Raw genomic sequence first — 19,029 nt, 5'->3', positions numbered from 1 at the left:
GCCCACTCCAAAGAAAAATAGCTAACTCTACAATAAAAATGAGCCACTCATGCAAAGTAAGAATGTTAAGCAGAACTGACTCCACTTTGTAACACAAATACCTAAAGAGATCACTAATTGAGGTGTAGACTGCCTGACAGCTTCCAACTCATTTCCACAACAGGAAAGATGTGCAGAATTTCAAAGCTGATACTTATCTGGATAGCTACTAAACACTAATCACTTTGCAATCTCCCAGTTTACCAAAACACTCAAGCAGGAGCTAGCATTACCCATTAAGCCTAAAAGCCATACTATGCATCTCAAGCACTTGAAACATAAAATTTTGCAAGATCTTCAGCATCTGTCTACACAGGTCCTTCACACAGCTAATACTCAGAGACTATTTAATGTACTAATAAAGCAATACATATTCACTTCGCTCATTTTATGGCATGCATGTGATTATACCTTATTACCAATTCTCAATCGTACCTTTTTTGAGATCTAATACCAGGTGACAGAATCAGACCTTGCTTTTTGCAGATTTAGTGATTACATCATGATCATCATGCAGCTTTATGCCTCACAGTACACATGCTACTGGAATTGAAGCAGTTCATCCATCTGAACAATGACACCAAGCACTTTATTTACTTTTACAACTTAAATCTTTAGCAATAGTAACCCCCAGTTTTAGTCTTGCGTCTTGACAGGATATGATTTAATAACACTGGTGAATGACCAGGTGTTGTCAGGTACCCTGCACAGACTTACTCAAGTGAAGTATGATCATGCTTTCCAGAACTGCTCTGCTTGCAAGACAGACCTCAGTAAGAGCAGTTCATATTGCTGTATTGCCTGTGTGGTCACAACTGCCACGTGACAGGCTGTGCACTCTCCCACTCTACAGAATCCAACTACAGTAAAGCAGCATTGAAAGCCTGCAGAGACCATACCACCCTTCCACAAGCTGTAGTGGAAATTTGTCCTGAGACTTTCACATGTGCTGGAAAAACCACAAGAGCACCTTATTTTCGCTCATGTTACATCATGAAATTGAGTATCTTTTTTTCTAACAGTATTCTTTCAGAATGCCGAATAGCTTACAGATCCTGTTTCTACTTTCAATTAGATGAACACCCTGACTCAGCTGCTGTCATCATTCTTGGTTCCACCTTGAAGGCTTCACATGTTTCACTGACTGCAGTATCTGCGAGAGGTTTTTTTTTGCTTTCGTCATAAATAGGTAGTTGCAAAGAAGTGAAAGTACACAATTCGTCCTTAGGTCCTTCCTGGGACTCACTGTGAAAACTGGCATAAAACTGCTGTGCTTTATACTTGCATTGAAAATAATGACGTATTCGCTAATCTTCCCCACTCCTGCACCCACTGAAATTAAGAATTTGACTGTGTACATTTCAGTCTAATCTCCTTGGTCTTTCAAAGTTAAGTGAACGATTCTTTGTCAAGAGCTTGCAAGAAGCTGTTACAGGGGCTATGTTACAAGTGTAATAGTGGCCTTGGCATTAGGACTTATGTACCACTATGCCTCTGAATACAGGACAAAACAATACAGAAAGAATGTGGAGAATGCTGAGTCACAACTGATGTCAGCAGATCTCAGTAAATCAAAGGAAAATCCCTAGGTTGTTGTCATTTCCCATGCTCCCCAACACTCCCCCTGGATCTCAGCTGCTAACAGCCAAAAAAAGTATCCTGTCTTAATTTATAATCTCTCCTCTTGAGTAATTTCCAGTACTAAAAGATATCCAGTTAACACTTACACACATAATTCTTCCTGAACAGTACTGTTTACAATTTAGTCCTAACTTCTTTCACTAAGTTGCCACAGCGCAATCCTGCTCATAAGTCACTCACTGTCTCATCTGCAGAAGGTATATGGCCAATTACTTCTCTTTAGAACAGAACAGCTCGTCATTGCTTTGGCTTTAACATAGCTATCTCAGTGAAGTGACCCCATTTCACTACCTCAAATTTAAATTTCACAAGTCTGTCTGATAACTGACGCTTTATTTTTATCAGTGATGTTAAAGTGAACACCTCCCATGTGCAAGAAAAAACAATTGCTGCTATATACACTCACAGACATATAAATACATAAAAACATATAAGCTTAGACAATTTTATCTCCTTTGACTCTGTCAAGAGGACAGGCGCGGAAAATTTCTTGTTCTCTCCATCTACATTGTTGAAAACATGTTGAACACGTCCTTCACTTGAGGACATTCAGCAAGATCCCTACTGAAGGTGGTTTAGGGACTCCTGCTTATGTCTTTACAGCTCTCAGGACTTCATCAAAGCAAAGCAATGTTCCTTCACACACATCTCAGCGACTTGAAAAGCTTTTCCCATTCAAAACATGGAAGATAGGGAGGAAACTTCAAAATCTGTGGAATGAAAAATTGTGTATCACTGTAAAAGACACAACTATTAGACAGTGCCTTGCTAGCAGGTCTTGAGTAGTTAGAAAGAACAAGGAAGAAATGTATAGAGATTCCATCCTCTCAAGTGATGAACTCCTGTGTCCTGAATATCTGCTGACAGCAAGGATCAAAGACTTCCAGTTCCTTCTCCAAATTCGAGTGTTAACTGCCCTCCTGATATTATACATTTTGGTGCATGGAAAGGAAAAATAAGATAGATCATGATCCTTCCTATGCTGGCTCCTAGTGACAGGAGGCAGCAGCTGCAAGCATAGAGAAATCCTCAACAAATACCTGGCAAATCCTGAGGCTTGTGCCCTCCCTGCAGAAAGGCTAACCTCTTCCCATTACAGAATCACAGAAGGGTAAGGTTGAAAGTCGGTCACAGTAGGCCACCCCAAAGTGGGTCATCTGGTCCAACCTAGAGCATACGGCACAAGACTGTGTCCAGAGGGTTCCTGAATATCTCCAGTGAGGGAGACTCCACAGCCTCTCTGGGCAATCTGTTCCAGTGCTCAGTCACCTGCACAGTAAAGCAGCTCTTCCACATATTGAGGTGGAACCTCTTGTACATCAGGTTCTGCCCATTGCCTCTTCTCCTACTGCTTGGCACCACTTAGCAGAGTCTGGGCTCCATCCCCTTGGCACCCTCCCTTCAGATACTGATAGACATGGATGAGGTCTCCTCTTGAGTTGTCTCTTCTTGAGGCTGAACAGGCCCAGCTCCCTCAGCCTTTCCTCTTAAGAGAGATGCTCCAGTCCCTTAATCAGCTTTGCTGCCCTCTGCTGAACCCACTCCAGGAGCTACATGTCTCTCTTGTACTGAGGAGCCCAGAATAGGACAAAGCACTCCACATGCAGAACGCACCTCAGGACACCAATGGTCTTGCTGGCCCCTAGGACACACTGCTGGCTCACAGACAGCATGCTGTCCACAGGACCCCCAGGCCCTTCTCCACAGAGCTGCTTTCCAGTAGGGTCAGCTTCCAGCCTTTGCTGGTAAATGGGGTTATTTTTCCTCAGGTGCAGGACGCTGCATTTGCCTTTGTTGAATTTCAGATGGTTCTTCTCTGCCCATCTGTCCACCTGTCAAAATCCTTCAGAAGGGCTGCACAGTACTCTGGTGTATTGGCCGCTCCTCCCAGCTTTGCATCATCAGTGAACTTACTGAGAAGGCATTTTGCCTCTTCATCCAAGTCTGTGATGCTGTGATTCCTTCTGTTATGTTTTCTTGCTATTAATACAGCTGTAGTAATTGCATCTGCTTTGAACTGCATCTCAGTACTTCCCTGTCAGTTGCACTATGAGAAAATCTTAAAGCCTACTTAAGGCTGTCCCTGCCTTCCACGTACTGCATCTGTGCAGAGAAGCCAGATGCTGAAAAAGATCATTCCCAAGCTTGAGAGTCTTGTTTTCTGAAGTTTTTTTAACATCTTGGCAGGTCACACCAGAGACAGTTACTGCTTTCTGGTATATACGCAATCAAGATAAATCAGAACCTTCCCTCCTGCTTTTAGCAACTTCTGACTCCAGTCCCATAGTTCCCTCTAGTGGGAAATACATTCCCAAAGAGCAATATGTAACTGAGTAGCAGTCTCTTTCAATCTGCCTGAGCCACTGGATGTGTATGGGAGTTTTTTCCAGTCTAAAATAAATCCAACACCTGAATGAAGAAGACCTTCCCCAACTTCTGCTGCTGTTGTACTTGGACAGAAGCATGATTCTAATGACAATTTTAAAAGCAAAAGCTATTAAGACACTAAGATAAACCAGGTAACTGTTAACCAGTCAACTACCATCCAACTACCAGATGCAGACCACATCTCTCATTTCACTCACTTTGTGTTCAGCTCGCAACACTGAGGCTATCAGAATTTCAAAATTTAGGGATAAATTTTACTAAAGGCTTGGTTTACCACCATTTCTATACTAGCCTCAATTTACAGCTCTGCACCTATAAAACCTGCCCACACAGTGTGTCAAGATTTACAGCACAAACTGCTTAAAATAGCACGTGCCACTCCAGAAGAGATATATTCCAAACACTCCCAGTATAGAAAAGAAGGGTGTAGCAGCTCCTTGTAAAGCCCTGCTATTAGATAGGTATACTTGGATTTGTGCACTTTACAACCTGACTCCCCCGAGGAAGAAATGAGGGTCTTTTGTATGGAAATACAAAAAGAAATTACATGTTGTCTCTCTGAGCAGCACCGTTCTCATGCATCAGAGCAAGAGCTGTGCGATGTGCTGAAGCTCCTCGGCTGTCCCCAGGAGAGGGCAGTGTCCGCCTTGCACAGCCCGCAGCAGAACCACGCCCGGCACACGCGGCCCCTACTGCCTCGCTTTAAGAGGCTGCATCTGGCTTGCACGGAGGTCACCGTCTTCATAATGCCTTACGGAACTGTGCTTTGGGTTTGTAGCAAAAACAGCCTCCACAGGAGTTGCTGTTGCTGGGCACTTCTGGCACAAAGTCAAGGCTTCCCCGTTTTTGAACTCTGCCCCCACCTTGGCAAATAAAGAAGCTGGGAAGGGGCACAGCTGATTCAAATTGGTCAGCGAGGTTTAAATGCTATACAATGTCACGATCAGCAATACAACAGAAGTAGAGCGTGAAGAAGTCAGGGTTTCTGACTTCTAGACTAGTTACTGCCTGGAGACTGACTGGGCATCAGTGTGCAGTGGGAGATGGCCAGTGATTCCCTTTGCATCACTTGCTCACCCATCACTTCACCTGTTAAACTATTTCAACCTGTAAGTTTCCTCACTTTTGTTCTTCCTTTTTTGTCTCCCATCCTGATGTTTGGGACAGGGAGTGAGCAGCTGTGTGGGTGTTTGGCTGCTGACGAGGGTCAATCCCTACCCCCAATTATTCTCCCAATGTGTAACAGTTTCTGTAATTACAATTCTTACTTCAACACTTGTCTTTTACAGATGAGTAGCAATGAAAAAAGTGGGTAAACTTGAACTGATTTTGACTATTCATGTTATAAAGACAATATTCTGTCCACTTATGCTACGGTTTGTTCCTACTTAAAACAGTTTCAGATTTAAACACTAAGGACTAAGTAAACAGATATTTGGGATGCATCACTTTCCATTTAAGTGGTGGACTACTAAAATACATGCATCATGCAAAGAATATTAATGTATCTTTTCCTTTGAAAACTACTTACACAAAGCTGAATTAAGACTTCAGATTCACACCCTTATTGTCCCCAGCAACAGCTCAGCTGGAGAAACAGCATTTTCTAACCCATTCTTGAATTGTTTCAATTGTGAACTTTTTGACTGTTTCAGAGGTATGTACCATGTTTGTCTGACACTTCGATGAAACTTCTCAGACTACTTCCAGCCACCTTATTTATCTGGTCTATCCTATATGAACTCAATTTCCAAATTAAATCTTAGCTAAATAGTCACTGTTTTTACATATTTTTCATTACTTTCTCTTTACTCCATGCTGCCTACAAGCTCTTACTTTCTAGGAGAGACAGTGTTCTGATGAGCTATGTATTCAGGACCTGACACAATGAGCCCTAACCACAGGAAGATAGTGCAACACAGATAAAGAAAAACAGGCAAAAATCCCCAAATATACACAGAAGCAGGCACATTTTGACTTTGCAATCATACTATGATGTGACTAAACCACTTTAGCCATTTTACTTCTTTTTACTCCAAATTCTTTCATGTTGAAGAAAAAACTAGCAATTACAAGGTATAACATTAGGAACTCAGAAAAAGTTAAAAAAAAAAAAAAAAACAAAAGAGAAAGTTAACTGGACTTTTTCCTCCCCCACTCGTGATTTCCCCATCTATCACAGTGACTATGAACAAAAGAGCTTTCAAGTAGAAAGTAATACAATTTCTCATCTAACCATGGATAAACACTATTGACTCCTGTACTTCTTAAAATTCTCTTTTATTGCATTACTTACACACATTAATTCTGCTTTATTTTACTATTACTTCTACACACACCCCCTCAGAAACGCAGTGCGTATTGAAAAAGTCTTTCCATAAATTAATTACATCTTTTATCTTTAGATGAGCACATTTACTTACTAGTGCATTATCACTTCTTGATCCATGTCATTGTTTGTAAGTTGTTTCTACAGCTACATATTACAGATAAGACTATAACTTCTTGATTATGTATCAACTTATATCAAGTTTTTGCTGTGTTTTGTCTTTGTTTGGCTGATTGTTTTCTAAACAGTCTCATCTGCAGTCAAACATTTAGACAAAGATGTAAAATCTCCTAGGCCTTCTCAGCAACTAATGCCACTTATAAAACCCCACAAAACAAAACTCTACTGCAAATGCAATTTTCACTGTAATTAGACAGCATTGGTTAAATGCAATAATTTTCATTGATAGCATGTGCTAGTGCTACTAACAATTATTTTTCTGTTCTTTTCAGGCTTTTCCCTTTGAGAAAGACCTTTTTTCTACAAAATTAGAATTACTAAGCCACATCTTAAAGCACACCCAGTATTATGAGTGAACTGGGCCACTGATACAAATATGCATTAATATACATATATACATCTTGTTTCAGTAAAACAAGAAAGGTCTTAATAAAATACAAAGTTTCTAAACAAGTAATGACAGACTATTTACTGCTATCATCACCTCACTGGTTTAGGATCAGCACACCATCCAAGGCTCAGTATTATCTAACTTAGTTGAATTGTGACACTTCTTCCCCACCTGAAGTTGTAGGTGTATAAAAAGTTTCAACGTATTTTCAAAATAATTTTACCTAGCATCTCAGATCAAAGTTTATGTATTTAGTCAGGAGTTGAAAAAGCATTTTATTACAGAGATAAAACACACTTCTTCCCTGTCATGTCTCGTATCATAAGGCTAGACATATTTTTACAAATCTACTTCAACTGTTCAGTTGGCTAAAGCAAATGCTGCAGTAGAAGTACTACCATTCACTTCACGGCAGATGGAATGTATGTTCACAAGTGATTAGATACTCTGTTGTTACGTAGCTGACAGGTTCTGGCCCTGAACTGTGTCAGCTTTTTTGAAGCATCTTAATAGTTTAATTGAGAGAGAGAACTTAAGTGGTTACTTAGACATTTGCATACATGTGTCAAGGTCTGCAGTGCTGAGTCACAGCTTAGGATACACCTGGTGTCACTTACCTCCAGTAATGAAGTTCAAATCCTTCACACTTATCCTTGCATTTTAAGCAGGGGGCACCAAATCCTTCCTCATGGCCCAAGCCCATCTGTGTACAGAGCAAGATGACTACGGTCAGCTTCAAGAATTATGCTGCATGAATGATCTTACTGATGCCTTTATAATCTGTAATCAACAGCTAAAGCAAAAGATTAAGCATTTGACTAAGCTGACATAAGGACAGCATTTTGGGATCCACTCACCTTCCTATTGTATCCATATAAGTAGCAGTGTTCACACAAGCCTGTACACAGGGTTGAGCTAAGCAGGCAGAGTTAGCCTTAGACAAAACCAAGTATTTTTCTGGCGACTTGTCTCCCCAGCCCAGCTTGCTCTACAAACTTCACATGAGAGAAGTAGTAGATTCTTTGCAGCATTTCCTTGGGTCTAAGGCTGTGAAACCACAGTAGTGAGGCCAGAAGATCTCAAGTCAATTTAATCCAGCTGTCTGGACAAAGTGATTTACAGTATATGACTTGGCAAAATACAGGAGATCAAGAAATAAACAGACCCCACATTTATATGCACTAACCTGGAATAAAGGAAACAACTAAGTGATATGTCTAATATTTCTGAGTATATTTGAGGCTACTCTGATAGTAACTGAGAGTAGCATATACCCTGTACAATTACATTTCAGCTGGACTCATACCAGCTTACTTTCCGAGGGGAAAGAAAAACACCACAGTAAGCAAAAGCAATGACCAGAAGTGATATGCAAAGGGTTTCAAAAGTATGGATGACCAATTCATTTAGCAGAGGAAATACGAGAGACTATAAAAAACAATGCACAGTAAAGGCTAGGTATTCACACAACATAGCAACACATCAGCAAATTTAACCAAGTAACAGCCACCTGAAGTATGAGGTGAAAAACAAATATGAAGCACGATAACTTATGCATTCATATAACGCAGTAAATTTCAAATGTCTCACTCCAGCGCTTTAAACCGTTGAGGAACACTGCTCTCAAATGAGACACATGAAGGACCATGGAAATGTGGCCACAGCTGGGTATGCAGGCTCATGCCCAACACGCAGAGAGGAACCCATCCCCACACCCCCAGGCAGCACAAGGAGCGCTCCCAACGAGCTGTAGGTAGAAACAGCTCACCTGCAGTTTGGCTTTTACCATGAATGGAAACTGAGCTAGAACTGACAACTTCTGGTACTAATTTTTGTCCTGGCAACAACAACACAATGTCAGAGTTAATTAGATGTGGTGATACAGTTTTATTATTAAGTTTGCCATTTACTTAGCAAAATCATACTACTATTGTTGTTTGTACAAGGATATAAACCAGATCAACTTTCAACTTGTTTGTCCAAAATAAAGATAAGATTATTCACAAACCACTTGTTTAATACAGAACACACAGCAAAATGCAGCAAATGGCATATTTTCAGTGATTTTATAATTTAAAGGATCACTGCCTCAACAGTCATCAGACATCCCTGACGAAAACTTTCCTGAAGATTGTGATCTATTTAGACAAAAGACGTATGCTGGCAGCTATTAAGCTACTGCAGGGAAGGACATAACACTGTTTCTTGCATATCTGCAAGATGAAATACAAGCTGGCTGTGATCCTGGTGACATCTTCATCAACCTAGGGGCTCAAGAAGTTCACATGTTACAGGTGTTAACCTGAAGTCTACCAGTAGGTATGTAAGCTAAACATAACTTAAAAGATTAGGTTTCTTCATCAGCCACACTTTTGATATACTAACTGGTTAATAAAAGTTCATTTCCACTGAAGATGGGCATTTATAGGAGTCCTCTCATCTGCAATCTGGAGATCCCCATATGCATGCACAGCCACTACGTACCACAAAAAAACCGAGAACTCCTCTCAATTCACACTCAAAGAGAACAAGATGTTGGCCAGGATGTTTTCTAAAGGGAAAAAGGAAGCTAAACCAACACAAAACAACTGCCTTTTTTTTGGGGGGGGGAGGGGGAGAATGGCAAGAAGGAAGGAGAGACAGGTTGTTTTTTATTTAGTGTTGTTTCTCTGGTTTCTAAAGTCATCCTCTCTAAAAAGCTGTTAAAATATGCTTGAACTGCCCTAAACCAAACAAAACTCCCCAAAACCCCCATCTCTCCCCCCCCCCAAAAAAAGACACCATTAACCTATTCTCTCTTGTTGCTACTTCAGTTACAAACTGGCATTATTTCTTTAAGCTCAGGCTATCCCTTCCTTCAAAAAGAGTGGAATGAGAAGAAAGAGAAATAGTGATAAACTCCTTAGTACTGTAATTACAAGATTTGGAAACATAGGATCACTTGTTTAGAGAATACTGTTTTATAGTACAGAGAAATAACCTTGACATTTCAAGAATTCCCAAAACAATCTGATATTCAAGTAAGAAATATTAAAAGATTGCAAAATCCATTTTAGCTATAATTTACAAGCCTCCTAACATTTAAGTTTTTGTTTTTCTTTTCAGCTAAAAAAAAACCCTCTTCAGAAACAAATTAAGGAGAGGAAATACGTGTTATCTAAATGCTCCACCCAGAACATATTCTCTCTCCAGATTACAGGGACAACAACCAGCCAGTCTACTTGCACTTTCACAGCCAGCAGTGTCAGTGCAGATTTCTTCAGAAATACAGGATTCTACATTCCCTCCCTAGAAATAATGAGCACATCATTATGTAAATGATTGTGCAGCTTGAGACAAATGAATGAGCAAATGAAACTTCTTTTGAAACAGGTTTTTCAGTTTGCTGTGAAACAGAAAGAAGGGATGTCTGGGCACCTTATGGAAAAGGTTTAGCTGAAGACTGAGAGGCACACTGAAAACCAGATTAGATGTGATTCAAGATGCACACACAGCCTCAACCTTTGTTCTGACAGAGAAACTACATGGCTGCTTGCCAAAAATTAAGATATAAACCAGCCAAACTCAAAAGCACTGTGGGCTATTGTTATCTAGAAATCGGTGCATTACACATTTCTCCAGAGTCCTGTAACAGGACATCCTTCAGCTCTAAGGAAGCATCAGCCTCAGAAGTCACCTTCTTCTTCAGCAGCCAATTCAGCTGCAGTTTAGGAAATTCAGAAAGCCTAAAACTGCAGTGTGCTGCTTCTTTACTGCTACCCATATCTATCCCCATGTCTATCCCCACGTAGAACATGGCCAGCTCCAAGCTGAAGCACTCAAGAGATACAGAGCAGGCTGAGCACAGCAGAGGTAATGCATGCCTGAGAACAGGAGGGAACCCATTTTCCCCAAAAATGGAGTTATGGGAGAAATGGCACAGATAGGTCAGCTGAAATAGTGCCAGAAGAAGGCTCCTGTCCGTCTACCACCATTAATTTTCATTTTACAGCAGAAGCTAACCAAACCCATCTGGTATTACTAAAATACCCAATATAGATTTAAATAGCCTGAGCACAGAAAATGATGTAACTATGATTGAGATCTCCCATTGCATGCTGCTTTCAAGATTACATAATACTCAAGGGCAAAAAACTTTAAATGGTTACAGCCAAGTGACAATTAGTGAAAAACTGCCCCATTTCAGTTCAGACTGGAATCCAGTGACAAAAGCTGGCTGACTTTACAGTAAGGAGTCATGAACACAAGCTTACTGTCATCTTAAAAACTCAAATGATCATACTCAAGTGTCTAAGAGTTTGTTCAGATGTGCAAGAGAAACAGCAGTTCCTATGAAATAGTTCAAACCTGACTTATCAGAAGGGTTTATTCTTAAGTTTATCGAAGATTTCTTATCTCCTCAGTCCCACCCAGAGACCAGAATTAACTCAGGCCTCAGCTGCTTTTCCTTCCTCACCCCAAGAGGACTCCTGTACCACCAAACAGGTGAGCTTCACCCTGCAACAGACAGTAAGACATCATACTGGTACTTCGCCTCTGCAAAAGATCAAAAACCTTTCCAATGTTACAGATCCCTCCAGAATTTGAAAGCATGTGGCTATACAGTGAGAATGGATTGCAACAATTAACAGTGAGGCTCAGATTAGAACTAAATCTTCTTCACTATCCTTTATGCAGATCTTTCTCCTGTGCTCTTCAGTGCTCCAAACACAGAACTGAAGTGATCCATGTTAAAGCTATTCTTGGATTTACCATAAAATGCTAGGAATGTTCTGGTTTGAAGATTACCTAACTGTTGATCTATTTGGATGTTTGAGTGGGAAAACACCTGTATAGCACAACAGATTTCTAGTACATCTTAATGTGCTTTAGGCATTTTTAAAAAAGGGAAGGTAAAGCAAGAACAACAAACAAAAAATCCCAAAAAACCCATGAGAAATCTCATTGCTATGCATGCTCTGTTGCTGAGACCTGATCTTGCATCTGTACCATTCTGTACCATCAGAAGTCTTCTCTAGCAAGGAAACACAACAAACTGAAAATTAAAATAGGTTACAACATTTAATCTTTAAAAACAGAAGAGTGATGCTACTTCTTAAGATTCCATAATGAAAAAAAGAACAAACCACTACCAAAGACATATGAATATCTGGACAATGCTCTTATAAGACTTTGACAGACACTGTATGAGAAGAAAAAAAAAAATTCAGATCCGTAATAAAGAACAGTATCCCATGAACCACTCTGTATTTGTTTTTAACATGTCTAATAAAATTGATTGCAAATGTGACATGGGGTTTTTTAATATGCATTTTCATTTAGGGAAAAGTTGACTGGAATTAAGAAGCCTGGGTACAGAAGTTCATTTGCACAGAAAGAAGGATGCCAAAAAGTGATTGCATCCAAGAAAAATATTTGAAAAATAATTTGGGCAGGACAGGTAGAAGAATAAATCAAGGAGCTGCAGTTGCCTGATAATACATAAGTCCCAAGAATTTATTTTATTGTGATATCTTCTACTAAATATCAAATAGCTCAGAATTTAAATATTTAAGAACTCTGCTACATAGTGTACCTTCAAAAGCCTAACAACTATTAAAGCTAGCTCAGCTGGACAGAAAACAAGCCTTCCTTATTCACAAAGTGCAGCATTACACTAGCTTAGTTTGCATGCATCTGACACACACTGTAACACTATCTCTAAACCTCCAATACAACACTATCCATCATCCAGTACTGCAGAGGCATTTTCATAATACTCCATGTATTTGTTTTGACATCAGCACTCTTACCCAGTTGCATCCTCTAATATTAGGTTTTCAGAAGCAGGCCTGGACACCTACATATTCATTTTTTAGGAGCTTTAGTCATGCAGGAAAGTGCTGCTTTTTTTCTGCTTTTAAAAGCTGTAGCTAGACAACCTCAGACTGAAAACAAGGCACAAATAAAGAGTTAGGCAGACTTAAAAACCAAAACAAAACAACAAAACCAGAAACACATACACAGCAGTACTGGAGTACAAGTTAGATCAGGTATATTCTGGAAACGTCAGGACAGAAGCCTCCTTACTCCCCTGATCTGTACTAATTTTAAGACTCTAGGTAACAAGTGTGACATGCTTTCATCTTAGCAGCCCTACTCTTCCTGAAGGTCACCAGGCCCTAAAAGAACCCCACCAATTTTGGTCATCAGCAAAAACTATGTATTAGGGGGTTTTGTACATACACACCTCTATAAAACACCATGCACATATATATGTATATATATACACACACACATCCCATGCTCATAAGTATTAGTTATATATAAATTAAACATGCATATCTATTTAGGATAGATTGTAAAATACAACTTTAAAATACACTACATTACAGTTACAAGAGGGTAGATGTAAATATCTATAAACTTTGTATCTGCCAGGAAGAAGACAGTAATTTGCATGACATGTTCAGTACACTTTTTTGAAGTAAAAAAAGTTGTTTTAAGCAACATTTACCAATCAAGTTTCATTGACAATTGCTACTCACCATTATTATTACTTACTTGGAGGAAAATAGAAACACTTCTTTCTTTTTTCCAGGAACAACTGCAGAAGCAGATCTTTGTTACTTTTATGACAGAATACTGTAACTCAAAGTAAGCTAATTTTCCCCCTTGCTGTAAAATACTTGGCTTATAATTATACCCTATCCAAGAAAGCTCCATCTGATCTTAAAAGTCACGCAGTCCTGCATTCAAAGAGTTTCTTGACCTTCTCTTCAGGCATTTCATGATATTTTATAGTCAGACACCTGGGGAGTACTTTTGCCATAGGAAAAAAAAGTAAAAGTCAAAAAGTTTAATTTAGCCTTGCCATATTTGCCAAGCTTCTATCCAGGGATACTGAACAAAAAATAACTAGAGGTGTGGATTCAGACAGGTGTTTCAAAAAACTCATCACAAAATTGAAAATTTTTTTTTTAACTTTGATGGGGGAAAAACCCTCAAACCCCACAGCACATGCAGGAAGCAGTTACTTAGTTTCCATGTGAACAAAACTGAGGTAGTTCCTCTCACATCTTCATAAATGTTTTCATTCTTCTACTTGCAGGCAAAACTCACTCCTGAATGAAAGTACATTTCCTTGATCTTACTGTACATATGAAACAGCAGAAAAGATCTACTATAATGGGTTTCCATAGCAGTAACACCAAAACAAACAGTGACCTCAACAGGAAGTGCAGCCCAGCAGACATTACTAAATCATGCTTTGCAAAACACAGAAAAGTTGACTTTGCTCCTATACATACTTTATTCACCGTTCACTTATCAAAGATCATTACAGTTGTTGACTTAGCAATGTCTAAAGCACTCTGTGTTTGGTTTTCCAACTGTAACAGAACAAACTAAGTCTCACACCATAGAAAAATAACCATGCACAAATTCCACTTCAGAGAAGTTGCATCTCTTCCCCCCAAACTGCCCGGCCCCTTCTCCATCACAATCAAAGTTCTTTTTATAAAGCCAGTATTATACTGTGAAAGTTTATATGGAACAGACTCACTGCCAGATTCTTATTTTCTCTAGTGAAGCATGAGACCATGCTGCCAGCAGGGATGAAAAGCAGGACCGTGACCTACTGATTCATTTTACCAAGTTCAGAGGTGGCAGACAGGGCAGGAATCCAGACTTTTAGAACAAAGTTCTGCTAGAGTCTTCAACACAAAGCATTAAATCTTCATTTTCCCTATAGCCTCAAAGCAAGGTTTGAGAACACAGCATATATTGTATTTGGGAGAAGCAGTGGTCTGTTTTTTTCACAAGTACTTTTCAAGCTGGAGATACTGTTTTTAGCCTTCAGCTCTGTTGTGCAATATTTTTATACACAACACTATCTTCATGATCCTCAAATGCAAGAGGAAATCTAATCTCTTCTGAGAAAAAAAGGAGAAAATTGTACAGTTGCCCTTAAACTCCCCATCCCCTTGAAAGGGAAATTGTAACAGACCATGAAGGTCTCAGTATTCACAAGGCAGCCAAAAAGACACTATTCACTGCCTAGATGTTTGCCAGTCATTTAATATGTATAAAAAGCATGGTGAACTGACTGCAAAAAAGTTACACGTTATTTCACACATTTGCATATGTTCTGCACATACATTGCTCAGTGCAGAAAGTTCATGCTGAAATTTTCTGTTTCTGGCAGGCTGCGGTTGTCCAGAGCCCAGGATTCAGATCAAGCAAGACATCTGGCTACAAGATAGTACTGGTTGCTTTGGCCACTTGTTAAGACAGCAAGATGAGTTTTACAAGACATGAAAGAAACCAAATAGTAGAACTTAAATTAAAAGTCTGACCCAAGTAATTGTGCCCTTAAGATTCCTTAAGAAGGGTATGTTAAACAGGACTGGTGCTTTCCTGTCACAAGGCAGCAAACATATAAGGTATCCACTGCTGAAAGGATGGGTTAGATATTGTGGCAGGTGGGGCAGTATTTCTTCCTGCTGAACAGGTACATTGCTGGAGTCCTAGCAGTCTTCCACTGGAAGGAAGCAATTCCATTCAGACAAACTGTGCTAGAACTGCTACATTTGGAGAAAAAAACCCACCAAACCTGGTACCAACAAGGAAAACAGACTTTCTCTGAGTGCTTTTTTTCTTTATACAAATCTAGACATGTAGATATAAATGTATGTAGCAGCTTTCCAAAGAGACAATACAGAAGCTCAGAACTAAATAGGGGACTCATGGATTACTGACACTTAGAGAAATCTTAGGAATGTCACCTTGGAAGCTTCATCTATCAAGTTTTCCAGAAACAGAAAACATCCTAATATATTACCCTGTACAGTTATAAATCAGCAGTTGCAGGCAGGGGAAGAAGCTTTTCTACAGCATCAGCTGAGTGTCTGAGCCTCCACACTGCATGTTGCTCCAACAGGCATTCATTTCCTTCTGCTCTGCTGAACACCAGGACTACAGAATAGACAACATCTAAACTCAAACTTAAAGAGTTCAAAAAAGCAATGGAATTACTTATCTGGGGACAACATGACAATTCCTGCTTTCTTCACCCCAGTATTCTAGGAATTTCCAACCCAACAGGCAGGTTAGCCACTCAGCAGTCCATAATGTTTACCACGTTATTTGCCAGGCAATAAATACATACAAGTCACTACAAAATGGAAAGCTACATAAAGTACAAAGTACATTTTGTAGGAGGACTTAAGCTATTTTGGTGCAGGGTGCAAGACAAAAAAAGGTGAGAACTACAACTTGTGGTAAAGCAACCCATTGCTGCTGACAGACAAACTCTGACACAGGCATCTCCACCTCAGGAGAAGTTTCTTCTAAAAGCCAAGTAGTTTACTGGTTTTGATAAACTTGACTGGAAACTTCTCAGAATGTTCTTCCACCCTTCAAGAAAGAGGGAAGTTGACAAAAAAGAGAGAAGCAAAAAGATAATAAAACAAACAGGTTGAGAATTGGAATTAAAGGTCAGAAAAAGAAGATACACAGTTGAATATTCCAGAGTTGACATGAACTGTTATTCTAATCAGTGTACAGAATCTAAGAAGTTTTGGTTAAATAAATCTTGGTAGTCAAAAAAGAAGAATTTTGTACCAAACTCTCTGGTGTCTAGCAAAGCTTCCCAGTTCTCCCTCGGAACAGATACTCTTCTGTTCTCTTGGGAAATAAGCTTCACCCAAGTTACAAAGAGAAAAAAAGATGAGAAGATGAGAGCAAGGCAGGGGAAACAGCTCAATAACAGAAATAGTTTTCTGAATATACATAGAGTAGAAACAGAGAAAATGTGAAGTTTTTCAAATCATAGACATCTCTGCATATTAATATCAAAGCAGAACAGAATAGAAATACAAACTACTTTCAATAAACAGAGCTTTGCTGGTTTTCTTTTGCAGCTGTAGCTTCTGTGTCTATCTGAGCAGGCTCAGAAAAGTCTTCAGAATCTTCGAAGTTGATAAAGGAGAAAAGTAAAAGATGAGCGAAGAAAAATATGACAAAAATAGTAAAATAAATTTAAACCACACACAACTACCCAATAATTACAGTGCAATTTAAAGCAGACGTTCAGCAACTACAAGTTCACTCAAACCAAGACTCCATTATCAGCAGAATTTTATCAGTCATTTCACACCCCATATTTATTTTCTCTTTAGAGGAATAAATTCTGAATTAGACTGCTCTATCTTCCACAAATATGTGTCTCTCACCTCCTGGATTTCAATAAACTTCCAGCAAACAAGCTCTGTGATGCCATTAAGTTTCAGTTTGAAATCGTGCTTAGTAAATATAAGCAAATCTACTCAAGAAGCTGATTTTCATTACATACAAGGAGTCACACAAGGGGAGCAACCCTGTGCACACAACGAGCTTCTAAAGACAGCGATAGTACTTAGCTACACCCATCTATTCACTGATGGCCTAGTGACTGGGGGTTGATACAGGCAGTTCCTCCAAAGCAGGATCCTCACCCAAGCGACACTATCATGTGCTGACATCACTTGAAGCAAGCTGTAGCTCAAGGCTAACCATTGCTAGGATTCAGCCTTAACAGGTAGCCTTCCACACTAAACAACTACTTCCATTCCCGAGTCAGTTTCTGGCCTGCAAGCTGGAATAGCACATAGGTATACAAAAATGCGTATGTGTATTTTAAAACAAGTTGCTACCTTTAAATAAAACAGTTGAGGAATAAACCCCACACACGTTCATACAACATGCATTTCAAAAGACTAGTTCTCATATATCAATGAAGGTTATGTACAGATTTAACTCATGTTCACATATAAAGCTCCTTTTCCCATATCATATAGTATCAAAACAGATACTACAAATAAGTTTTTAATTTAAAAAAGTCAGTGCTTTAGCACTACATTTTATTTGTGAAACAACTAGCAGCAGAGGCCTATGAATATCCCACCTTAAGTCAGTTTTACATAGGAAGTTTTAAATTGTGAGTTTTGGAAAGAGATTTAATACAATTGGATTACCCATTGCTTTCTGTTACTTACCTTTTGTTTCTTGCCAGTCTGACGCAACTAACTAGTCAATACGCCTTTAAAAAGAAAGAAAAACCAACCCCAGGCTTCTTGCTCAAGGGGGTAATGCATAGGAAGGCTGACATCACACTTGTAAGGAGTCAGTCACATCACAGGTCAGAAAATAATCACTAACGTAGCGACAGAGTCTTGGCTGCTTGTAATTTAAGTTTCATACCTACATACACAGGGTACATATATGAAAACAACTCTCAGATCTCAGGGGTTTACTGGGGGGACCGAACACATGTTTTACTTGCATGACAGAACAGCGGTACGTCCCCACCTGGGGCACCGACTGCGGCGACTACCTACGGTCGGGAGCAGCGAGGCAGCCCGGCTCTATGGGCACCGGGGCAGCGGAAGGTCCCCGGCAGGCAGCTCTCCTGCCTCCCACCTCTGCGACGGGGGCCGGGCAGGAAGAGCGGGGCGCCGGGAAGGGCTGATCCCGGCACCCACCCGGGAGGCGACCCCAGGGCAGTCCCCGCGGGGGCTGCAGCGACGAGGCGGATCCGCCACTCTCCGGAGAGCGGACACCGGCGGGGGCGGCAGATAACCCGGCGGGCAGCCCCCCTTACCTTCTTCACTTTATTCTCTAGGTTCATGGCGGCGCGGGTCCGGCTGTGAGGCAGCTCCCACGGAGGACCCTCCGCTCGCGCGCCCCGCGACGCTCAAACTTCCGCTGCCCTGCAGCAGTGGCTGCAGCCGAACAAAGGCCGCGCGGCAGCCAATCCCCGCCGGCCGCCGCCGGCCCGGCAGCCAATCCCCGCCGGCCGCCGCAGGCCCGGCAGCCAATCCCCGCCGGCCGCCCCGCCCCGCCCCGCCCCGCCCGGCCGTGAGTCAGCCCCGGCGGGACCGGGGGTCACGGAGAAGGCGCCGCTGGTGCCGCCTCTCGCCTTTTCGTACAGATACCTGCAAACGCGGAGCCTCCCGAAGGAAAAGAAAAGAGGAAATCTCGGGCTATAATCCGAGTGTGCCCTTGAGGCAAGGAGGCCAGTGGTAGCCTGGGGTGCATAGGG

General features: G+C 40.7%; 1 protein-coding gene across 2 annotated transcripts in view; it reads right to left on the bottom strand.

The window, feature by feature from the left end:
- The window catches only part of TES (testin LIM domain protein), a 28,580-nt gene extending 9,873 nt beyond the window's left edge, over window positions 1-18,707 (bottom strand). The window contains exons 1-2 of one of the 2 annotated variants that reach the window (XM_048302049.1): window positions 18,589-18,707; window positions 7,586-7,671 (exon numbers count right to left, since the gene is read on the bottom strand). In XM_048302049.1, coding sequence (XP_048158006.1) covers window positions 7,586-7,671; window positions 18,589-18,615 — 113 coding nt within the window. In that variant the 5' untranslated portion in view covers window positions 18,616-18,707. Of the gene's footprint in view, window positions 1-7,585; window positions 7,672-8,736; window positions 12,747-18,588 lie in introns of those variants that run through there. The other variant, XM_048302050.1, reaches the window with a different exon arrangement.
- Window positions 18,708-19,029: the final 322 nt, after the last annotated feature.

Source organism: Corvus hawaiiensis, chromosome 4 (genome assembly GCF_020740725.1).
Source record: "Corvus hawaiiensis isolate bCorHaw1 chromosome 4, bCorHaw1.pri.cur, whole genome shotgun sequence".
Classification (NCBI taxonomy): Eukaryota; Metazoa; Chordata; class Aves; order Passeriformes; family Corvidae; genus Corvus; species Corvus hawaiiensis.
Note: the sequence above shows the minus strand (reverse complement) of the source record. Positions and strands in the feature narration are given on the sequence as shown.